General features: G+C 42.0%; 1 protein-coding gene across 1 annotated transcript in view; it reads left to right on the top strand.

Annotated features, from left to right (window-relative positions):
• Window positions 1-2484, top strand: part of exoc3l2b (exocyst complex component 3-like 2b) — a 142914-nt gene extending 140430 nt beyond the window's left edge. The window contains exons 14-16 of the mRNA XM_072915033.1: window positions 33-188; window positions 253-374; window positions 437-2484. Coding sequence (XP_072771134.1) covers window positions 33-188; window positions 253-374; window positions 437-728 — 570 coding nt within the window. The 3' untranslated portion in view covers window positions 729-2484. The remainder of the gene's footprint in view (window positions 1-32; window positions 189-252; window positions 375-436) is intronic.
• The last annotated feature ends 8509 nt before the right edge of the window (window positions 2485-10993 follow it).

Here is a 10993-nt window from a genome sequence, read left to right as displayed (position 1 = left end):
TTACAGCGGGCGTGACCTGCGGTGCTCTTCAGCTCCTAGTGGCGGAGGTCCATCGGCGCGTGGTGATGGAATATCTTCGCTCGGTCATGCGAGGGCGAATCATCTGCACGTCGCTGAAGATGAGGAAGAGGATGGCGGGCCGCCTCCGAGACGAAGGCAGGGACATCAAAGTCCTCTTCAAGGACCTGGTCAGTGTCCGAGGTCCCTCCCGCGGGTGCTTGAGTGCGACGTAACACTAGCGTGTGCTTTCAGGAGTCTCCATCGAGCTGGCTGGACGGCGCCCTGGCTCACATCTCCGAGGTGATCCAGCTGGAGGACGTCCCGTCCATCCAGATGGAGGTGGGAGTTCTGGTGCGGGAGTTTCCGGACGTCAGGTACCAGCGCCTCGCCCCCTGGCTCGTGTTTTCATCCAAATCACTTTGACCGTTCTCTCCAGGAAGAAACACGTGTCGGCCATTCTGAACATCCGGGGCATGACCCGGCAGCGGGAGCGCCAGGAGATCCTCAACATCGTCAAGGACATCGAGAGCAACGACGGCGGCGGTCTGGCCCGGCTGTCCAGGGACCGAGCCCTCTTCTCCGAGGTCCCGGTCACTTCCGAGGTCCACTGCCTGAACGTCGGCCTGAGCCGCGTCGCCCTCACCGCCTCCTCCTGCTTGGCCACGCTGCGGCCGCGCCGACGTAAAGCCCGCACGTCGGTCCACGAGAACCCGGATGATGTTCTCTGAAGCGCCTGGATCCGGTTTGGACCAGCAGCCTCTTGGCTTGCTTCTGTTCTGTAACACGACTGACTTCTAAAAGTCCTAAAACCTTTTGACAAACCCCGTTTCCATATGAGTTGGGAAATTGTGTTAGATGTAAATATAAACGGAATACAAATTTGCAAATCCTTTTCAACCCATATTCAGTTGAATATGCTACAAAGATGATGTTCAAACTCATAAACTTTATTTTTTTTGCAAGAATTTCATGGCTGCAACACGTGCCAAAGTAGTCGGGAAAGGGCATGTTCACCACTGTGTTACATGGCCTTTCCTTTTAACAACACTCAGTAAACGTTTGGGAACTGAGGAGACACATTTTTGAAGCTTCTCAGGTGGAATTATTTTCCATTCTTGCTTGATGTACAGCTTAAGTTGTTCAACAGTCCGTTGTGCTATTTTAGGCTTCATAATGCGCCACACATTTTCAATGGGAGACAGGTCTGGACTGCAGGCGGGCCAGGAAAGTACCCGCACTCTTTTACTATGAAGCCACGTTGATGTAATACGTGGCTTGGCATTGTCTTGCTGAAATAAGCAGGGGCGTCCATGGTAACGTTGCTTGGACGGCAACAAAACCTGTATGTACCTTTCAGCATTAATGGTGCCTTCACAGATGTGTAAGTTACCCATGTCTTGGGCACTAATACACCCCCATACCATCACACATGCCGGCTTTTCCACTTTGCGCCTATAACAATCCGGATGGTTCTTTTCCTCTTTGGTCCGGAGGACACGACGTCCACAGTTTCCAAAAACAATTTGAAATGTGGACTCGTCAGACCTACAGAACACTTTTCCCACTTTGTATCAGTCCATCTTAGATGAGCTCAGGCCCAGCGAAGCCGACGGCGTTTCTGGGTGTTGTTGATAAAAACGGTTTTCGCCTTGCATAGGAGAGTTTTAACTTGCACTTAAAGATGTAGCCACCAACTGTAGTTACTGACAGTGGGTTTCTGAAGTGTTCCTGAGCCCATGTGGTGATATCCTTTACACACCGATGTCGCTTGTTGATGCAGTACAGCCTGAGGGATCGAAGCCGCTTACGTGCAGTGATTTCTCCAGATTCTCTGAACCCTTTGATGATATTACGGAGCGTAGATGGTGAAATCCCTAAATTCCTTGCAATAGCTGGTTGAGAAAGGTTTTTCTTAAACTGTTCAACAATTTTGCTCGCGCATTTGTTGACAAAGTGGTGACCCTCGCCCCCATCCTTGTTTGTGAATGACTGAGCATTTCATGGAATCTACTTTTATACTCAATCATGGCACCCACCTGTTCCCAATTTGCCTGCACACCTGTGGGATGTTCCAAATAAGTCTTTGATGAGCATTCCTCAACTTTATCAGTATTTATTGCCACCTTTCCCAACTTCTTTGTCACGTGTTGCTGGCATCAAATTCTAAAGTTACCGTATTTTCCGCACTATTAGCCGCACCTAAAAACCACAAATTTACTCAAAAGCTGACAGTGCGGCTTGTAACCCGGTGCGCTTTATATATGGATTAATATTAAGATTCATTTTCATAAAGTTTCGGTCTCGCAACTACGGTAAACAGCCGCCATCTTTTTTCCCCGTAGAAGAGGAAGTGCTTCTTCTTCTACGGCAAGCAACCGCCAAGGTAAGCACCCGCCCCCATAGAACAGGAAGCGCTTCTTCTTCTACTGTAAGCAACCACCCGCCCGCATAGAAAAAGAAGAAGCGCGCGGATATTACGTTTCATTTCCTTTGTGTGTTTACATCTGTAAAGACCACAAAATGGCTCCTACTAAGCGACAGGTTTCCGGTTCATGAAAAGACGCAATCTCTCCATCCGCACACGGACTACTATTTCACAGCAACTGCCTAAAGACTTTCAAGAAAAGCTGGCTACTTTCCGTGCATATTGTAAAAACAAGATAGCTGAAAAAAAGATCCGGCCAGAGAACATTATCAACATGGACGAGGTTCCGCTGACTTTTGATATTCCTGTGAACCGCACTGTGGATACAACGGGAGCACGTACGGTGAATATTCGCACCACAGGGAATGAGAAGTCATCCTTCACTGTGGTTCTAGCTTGCCATGCTAATGGCCAGAAACTTCCACCCATGGTGATATTCAAAAGGAAGACCTTGCCAAAAGAGACCTTTCCAGCCGGCGTCATCATAAAAGCTAACTCGAAGGGATGGATGAAGAAAAGATGAGCGAGTGGTTAAGGGAAGTTTACGCGAAGAGGCCGGGTGGCTTTTTTCACGCAGCTCCGTCCATGTTGATATACGACTCCATGCACGCCCACATCACGCTGGTTTTTAATATATTATTAAAGTTTGACTGACCTATCTGACTGTTTTTTTGACATTCCCTTTAGCGCAGTTAGATGCGGCTTACAACACGGGGCGGCTTATAGGTGGACAAAGTTTTGAAATATGCCGTTCATTGAAGGCGCGGCTTATAACCCAGGGCGGCTTATGGTGCGGAAAATACGGAATGATTATTTGTTTATCAGTTTGAACATCAAATGTGTTGTCTTTGTAGCATATTCAACTGAATATGGGTTGAAAATGATTTGTAAATGTATTCCGTTTATATTTACATCTAACACAATTTCCCAACTCATATGGAAACGGGGGTTTGTAGGTCTTCTATTGCAGAGGTGGGGAACCTGCGCCTTTGAACCACGCGATTCTACTAAACAATAACATTTTCTTTGATTATTTCTTAAATTCAGTATAAATAAAGGTTCCCTACCCATGTTCTGTTTAGATAGCCAAATTGTATGCTAAGTGGATCCAGTTGGGAAAAGCACCTGCAGTTCCGATAGCGGCCACTAGACTGAAGTCCGAATGAGGACCGCGTTCATGTTTCCCTCCCTCAGTTTGGACCTTCTTCCCTGCAGGGACTGTGGAAGCACTTTAAGCCAGAACCCAAACGGGAACGTGGTCTCCGATTGAGCGCTGAGACCGCCGTCTTTGTTGTAATGTTGCACATGAGAAAAAGGAAAAAGTAGAACTGTATAAATCAGGTACTAGACGACCACGTGACCAGTCTGATTGTATTTAAAACAACAATGACGGTGTTCGGAAAGATTGATCATGTTTTGGTGGTTGACTAATCCTCATGTTGGACTTTATTGATCAGGGTTTGGATGCAGAACAATATGATCGCTCATTGACATTTTTTTGTGTACAATCAGAATTACAAACTATCTTTTAAAGAATCAACATAAAATGTGGAAGTAAACCAGGTTGATTCATGTTGGTGGATTTTATTTCCATATAGATCGTTGTTTCTCCCCACTATTAGGCACTTTCCGGAATAAAATTCAGGTGAAAGTTGACTCGCCTTAGAACTGATTTGACAAGGCTGTGTATGTTTGACAGCAATGAATGACAATAAAACAGATTGTGTGTATAACAAACATGCTATTGTTGTGTTTGAGAGTATTCAGTTTGGCACAGCAACATGTTGGGAGCAGTAAAAAGATGAGCTCTAGGTCACTAGTCGAGCGAAGAAGAGGGGCAATATATTATAATAATAATAATATATTATCTTCGACCCAACTCTCTCCTTTGAGTCACACATTAAGAGTGTTACTAAAACGGCCTTCTTTCATCTCCGTAATATCGCTAAAATGTGTTCTATTTTATCCACTAGCGACGCTGAGATCATTATTCATGCGTTCGTTACGTCTCGTCTCGACTACTGTAACGTATTATTTTCGGGTCTCCCTATGTCTAGCATTAAAAGACTACAATTGGTACAAAATGCGGCTGCTAGACTTTTGTTTTATGTTAGATCCACTATGGACTGGACTCTCACTATTATGTTAGATCCACTATGGACTGGACTCTTACTATTATGTTAGATCCACTATGGACTGGACTCTCACTATTATGTTAGATCCACTATGGACTGGACTCTTACTATTATGTTAGATCCACTATGGACTGGACTCTCACTATTATGTTAGATCCACTATGGACTGGACTCTCACAATATTATGTTAGATCCACTATGGACTGGACTCTCACACTATTATGTTAGATCCACTATGGACTGGACTCTCACAATATTATGTTAGATCCACTATGGACTGGACTCTCACACTATTATGTTAGATTCACTATGGACTGGACTCTCACTATTATGTTAGATCCACTATGGACTGGACTCTCACTATTATGTTGGATCCACTATGGACTGGACTCTCACTATTATGTTAGATCCACTATGGACTGGACTCTCACTATTATGTTAGATCCACTATGGACTGGACTCTCACTATTATGTTAGATCCACTATGGACTGGACTCTCACTATTATGTTAGATCCACTATGGACTGGACTCTCACTATTATGTTAGATCCACTATGGACTGGACTCTCACAATATTATGTTAGAGCCACTATGGACTGGACTCTCACACTATTATGTTAGATCCACTATGGACTGGACTCTCACACTATTATGTTAGATCCACTATGGACTGGACTCTCTCACTATTATGTTAGATCCACTATGGACTGGACTCTCACTATTATGTTGGATCCACTATGGACTGGACTCTCACTATTATGTTCGATCCACTATAGACTGGACTCTCACTATTATGTTGGATCCACTATGGACTGGACTCTTACTATTATGTTAGATCCACTATGGACTGGACTCTCACTATTATGTTAGATCCACTATGGACTGGACTCTCACACTATTATGTTAGATCCACTATGGACTGGACTCTCACTATTATGTTAGATCCACTATGGACTGGACTCTCACTATTATGTTGGATCCACTATGGACTGGACTCTCACTATTATGTTAGATCCACTATGGACTGGACACTCACAATATTATGTTAGATCCACTATGGACTGGACTCTCACTATTATGTTAGATCCACTATGGACTGGACTCTCACTATTATGTTAGATCCACTATGGACTGGACTCTCACTATTATGTTAGATCCACTATGGACTGGACTCTTACTATTATGTTAGATCCACTATGGACTGGACTCTCACTATTATGTTAGATCCACTATGGACTGGACTCTTACTATTATGTTAGATCCACTATGGACTGGACTCTCACTATTATGTTAGATCCACTATGGACTGGACTCTTACTATTATGTTAGATCCACTATGGACTGGACTCTTACTATTATGTTAGATCCACTATGGACTGGACTCTCACACTATTATGTTAGATCCACTATGGACGGGACTCTCACTATTATGTTAGATCCACTATGGACTGGACTCTCACTATTATGTTAGATCCACTATGGACTGGACTCTCACTATTATGTTAAATCCACTATGGACTGGACTCTCACTATTATGTTAGATCCACTATGGACTAGACTCTTACTATTATGTTAAATCCACTATGGACTGTACTCTCACTATTATGTTAGATCCACTATGGACTGGACTCTCACTATTATGTTAGATCCACTATGGACTGGACTCTCACTATTATGTTAGATCCACTATGGACTGGACTCTCGCTATTATGTTAGATCCACTATGGACTGGACTCTCACTATTATGTTAGATCCACTATGGACTGGACTCTTACTATTATGTTAGATCCACTATAGACTGGACTCTCACTATTATGTTGGATCCACTATGGACTGGACTCTTACTATTATGTTAGATCCACTATGGACTGGACTCTCACTATTATGTTAGATCCACTATGGACTGGACTCTCACTATTATGTTAGATCCACTATGGACTGGACTCTCACTATTATGTTAGATCCACTATGGACTGGACTCTCACACTATTATGTTAGATCCACTATGGACTGGACTCTCACTATTATGTTAGATCCACTATGGACTGGACTCTCACAATATTATGTCAGACCCACTCGACATCCATTGCATTCGGTCTCCCCTAGAGAGGGGGGGGGTGGGTTTACCCACATATGCGGTCCTCTCCAAGGTTTCTCATAGTCATTCACATCGACGTCCCACTGGGGTGAGTTTTTCCTTGCCCTTATGTGGGCTTTGTACCGAGGATGTCGTTGTGGCTTGTGCAGCCCTTTGAGACACTTGTGATTTAGGGCTATATAAATAAACATTGATTGATTGATTGAACTGGTTCCAAAATATGAATATTTGATTAATAACGTTGACGCAACGTGGCCTTTAGAGAAGTGTTTTTCAACCTTTTTTGAGCCAAGACACATTTTTTTAATTGAAAAACTTCGCAGGCACACCACCAGCAAAAAAATAAAACTCAGCAGCCGATATTTACAGGAAAAAGTCGTTGTCACAATTGTTGGATATGACTTTAAATCATCACCAACAATGCATCGCTATAGCTCTTGTCTCAAAGTAGGTGTACTGTCACCACCTGTCACATCACGCCATACTTGCCAACCCTCCCGAATTTTACCGGGAGACTCCCGAAATTCAGCGCCTCTCCCGAAAACCTCCCGGGACAAATATTCTCCCGAAAATCTCCCGATTTTCAGCCGGAGCTGGAAGCCACGCCCCCTCCAGCTCCATGCGGACCTGAGTGAGGACAGCCTTTTTTCATGACGGGAGGACAACAGGGTGACAAGAACTAAATCATCCAGACTAGGGATACATTGTATTATTATGTTTATCTTACCTAAAAATAAATATATTTATTAATTTAAAAAAAACAAAAAACAAAATAAATATTTACTATATTTTGCTAAAAACATCAAAATGAATTGTATTTTTATTTGTATTTTTTCTGACTCCTTATTACATGCAGCCATAGAATTATACATTAAAATAAACATATTTGAAATAATTGATTTTAAATTATCATAATAATTCATTTAAAATGACCATATTTAATTATTAAAATAATTGCTTCTTTATTAACAACTTTGGCATTTTATTCATTACATTTTGAAACTCTCAGAAGCCAAATTATGTTATATTCCTTAATATTTATTTATGCAAGTTTGAAGTATCAATTATCTAAACACAGTTTTGTTTGCATGTTTTCAGGATGTAGATATCTCTCTCTCTCTCTCTCTCTCTATATATATATATATATATATATATATATATATATATATACATATATATATATATATATGTATATATATATATATATATACATATATATATTTATATATATATATATATATATATATATATATATATATATATATATATATATATATATATATGTATGAAATACTTGACTTGGTGAATTCTAGCTGTCAATATACTCCTCCCCTCTTAACCACGCCCCCAACCACGCCCCGCCCCACCCCCGACCACGCCCCCACCCCCTCCTCCCGAAATCGGAGGTCTCAAGGTTGGCAAGTATGCATCACGCCGTGACTTATTTTGAGGTTTTTTTGCTGTTTTCCTGTGTGTAGTGTTTTACTTCTTGTCGTACGCTCCTATTTTGGTGGCTTTTCCTGTTTTGTTGGTATTTTCCTGTAGCAGTTCCATGTCTTCCTTGAACGCTATTCCCCGCACCTTGGTTTTCGCAATCAAGACTATTTAAGTGGTGCGGATTGTCATGTCATGTACGGATGTACCTTGTGGACGCCGTCTGCTCCACACGCTGTAAGTCTTTGCTGTCGTCCAGCATTCTGTTTTTGTTTACTTTGCAGCCAGTTCAGTTTTAGTTTCATTTTGCATAGCCATCCCTAAGCTTCAATGGCTTTTCTTAGTGTCACTCGCCTTTTGTTTATTTTTGGTTTAAGCGTTAGATACATTTTTACCTGCCAGCTTCCTCCCGCTGTCGACAAAAAAATGTTACAAACATCTACAAAGCAATTAGCTACCTGCTGCCACCTACTGATATGGAAGAGTATTACAGGGTTACTAGGCAGCACCGACACTCAACAACAACACATCATTTGCAGACTATAATTACTGCTTTGCAAAAACTATTTTTAACCCAATTAGGTGAAATTACATAATCTCCCACGGCACACCAGACTGTATCTCACGATACACTTGGCTCAGAATTGATCCTTTCTCTAAAGTTTAGAGCAGTGTTTTTCAATCACTGTGCCGCGACACACTAGTGTGCCGTGAGATACAGTCTGGTGTGCCGTGGGAGATGATCTAATTTCACCTATTTGGGTTAAAAATATTTTTTGCAAAGCAGTAATTATAGTCTGCAAATGATGTGTTGTTGTTGAGTTTCTGTGCTGTCTAGAGCTCGGCAGAGTAACCATGCAATACTCTTCCATACCAGTAGGTGGCAGCAGGTAGCTAATTGCTTTGTCGATGTCGGAAACAGCGGGAGGCAGTGTGCAGGTAAAAAGGCATACTTGCCAAACTTGAGACCTCCGATTTCGGGAGATGGTGGGTGGGGGGTGGTCCCGGGGGGACGTGGTCCCGGGGGGGGGGAGTGGTTGGGGCGTGGTTAAGAGGGGAGGAGTATATTTACAGCTAGAATTCACCAAGTCAAGTATTTCATATATATATATATACATATATATAAGAAATACTTGACTTTCAGTGAACTCTAGCTATATATATATATATATATATATATATATATGTATTTATTTATTTTATTATATATATATATATATATATATATATATATATATTTATTTTATTATATATATATATATAAATAAGAAAAATATTTGAATTTCAGTGTTCATTTATTTACGCATATACACACACATAACACTCATCTACTCATTGTTGAGTTAAGGGTTGAATTGTCCATCCTTGTTCTATTCTCTGTCACTATTTTTCTAACCATGTTGAACACCCTCTCTGATGATGCATTCTGCTTCGTCTCCTTGTTGTGTGCGCAGTTGTGCACTGCACTCTCTAAAAGCCCTAGATGTTATTGTCACATATGCATGTACAGTAGATGGCAGTATTGTCCTGTTTAAAGGTGTCACAACATTGCTGTTTACGGCAGACGAACTGCTTTACGGACATGAAAACAGGCTGTCGACACGTCACTCAGGTCCGCATGAATTTCGGGAGTTTTTCGGGAGAAAATTTGTCCCGGGAGGTTTTCGGGAGAGGCGCTGGATTTCGGGAGTCTCCCGGAAAATCCGGGAGGTTTGGCAAGTATGAAAAGGTGTCTAATGCTTAAACCAAAAATAAACAAAAAGTGAGTGCCCCTAAGAAAAGGCACTGAAGCTTAGGGAAGGCTATGCAGAACGAACTAAAACTGAACTGACTACAAAGTAAACAAAAACAGAATGCTGGACGACAGCAAAGACTTACTGTGGAGCAGTCCCCACAAAGAAGGATACAAATAACTGAAACATTCTTGATTGCTAAAACAAAGTAGATGCGGGGAAATAGCGCTCAAAGGAAGACATGAAACTGCTACAGGAAAATATCAAAAAAAGAGAAAAAGCCACCAAAATAGGAGCACAAGACAAGAAGTAAAACACTACACACAGGAAAACAGCAAAAAAAGCTTAAATAAGTCAGGGTGTGATGTGACAGGTCGTGACAGTACACCTACTTTGAGACAAGAGCTATAGTGATGCATGCTTGGCATACTTGCCAACCTTGAGACCTCTGATTTCGGGAGGTGGGGGGTGGGGGGCGTGGTCGGGGCGTGGTTGGGGGCGTGGTTAAGAGGGGAGGAGTATATTTACAGCTAGAGTTCACCAACTCGAGTATTTCATATATATATATGAATATATTTCAGTGAATTCTAGCTATATATATATTTATTTATTTTATTATATATATATATATATAAATAAAAGAAATACTTGAATTTCAGTGTTCATTTATTTACACATATACACACACATAACACTCATCTACTCATTGTTGTACTTGAAAGTACAATGCAATACAATTCCGGGGCAATGGCACCTATCAAATACACAGTAATGAAAACACAGTTGTTCTACTAACTGTACTGTGTGTTATGAGAGTAGAGTATGTGTGTGTGTGGCCCTTTAACAGGTGACAGCATGTGAGGTGAGTGACGTCAGTGAGTGTGTGGGCGAGAGAAGAGAGGGAGCGGTAGCGTGAGTGCGAGGAGGGACTAGTTGGTTTTGTGTTAGATTGGCTGTGTGCAAGCAATCAATAAAGCAAGATTTGCAACTAATCGCTGGAATCATCATTCACCCTAAAGACCCACTGCCAGGTAAGGTGAAGGGTGTTGCCCCGAGCATACATCGGCCCTGGAGAAGTGCCTCCCCTGCGCTCCTCGACTAGGGTCTCGTTCTTCTGCTTCGTCTCCTTGTGTGCGCACACTGGACTCAGGTCCGCATGGAGCTGGAG

This window comes from Nerophis lumbriciformis, linkage group LG17, assembly GCF_033978685.3.
Source record: "Nerophis lumbriciformis linkage group LG17, RoL_Nlum_v2.1, whole genome shotgun sequence".
Taxonomy (NCBI): Eukaryota; Metazoa; Chordata; class Actinopteri; order Syngnathiformes; family Syngnathidae; genus Nerophis; species Nerophis lumbriciformis.
The sequence above is the reverse complement of the archived record's forward strand: the minus strand, read 5'-3'. Positions and strand labels throughout refer to the sequence as shown.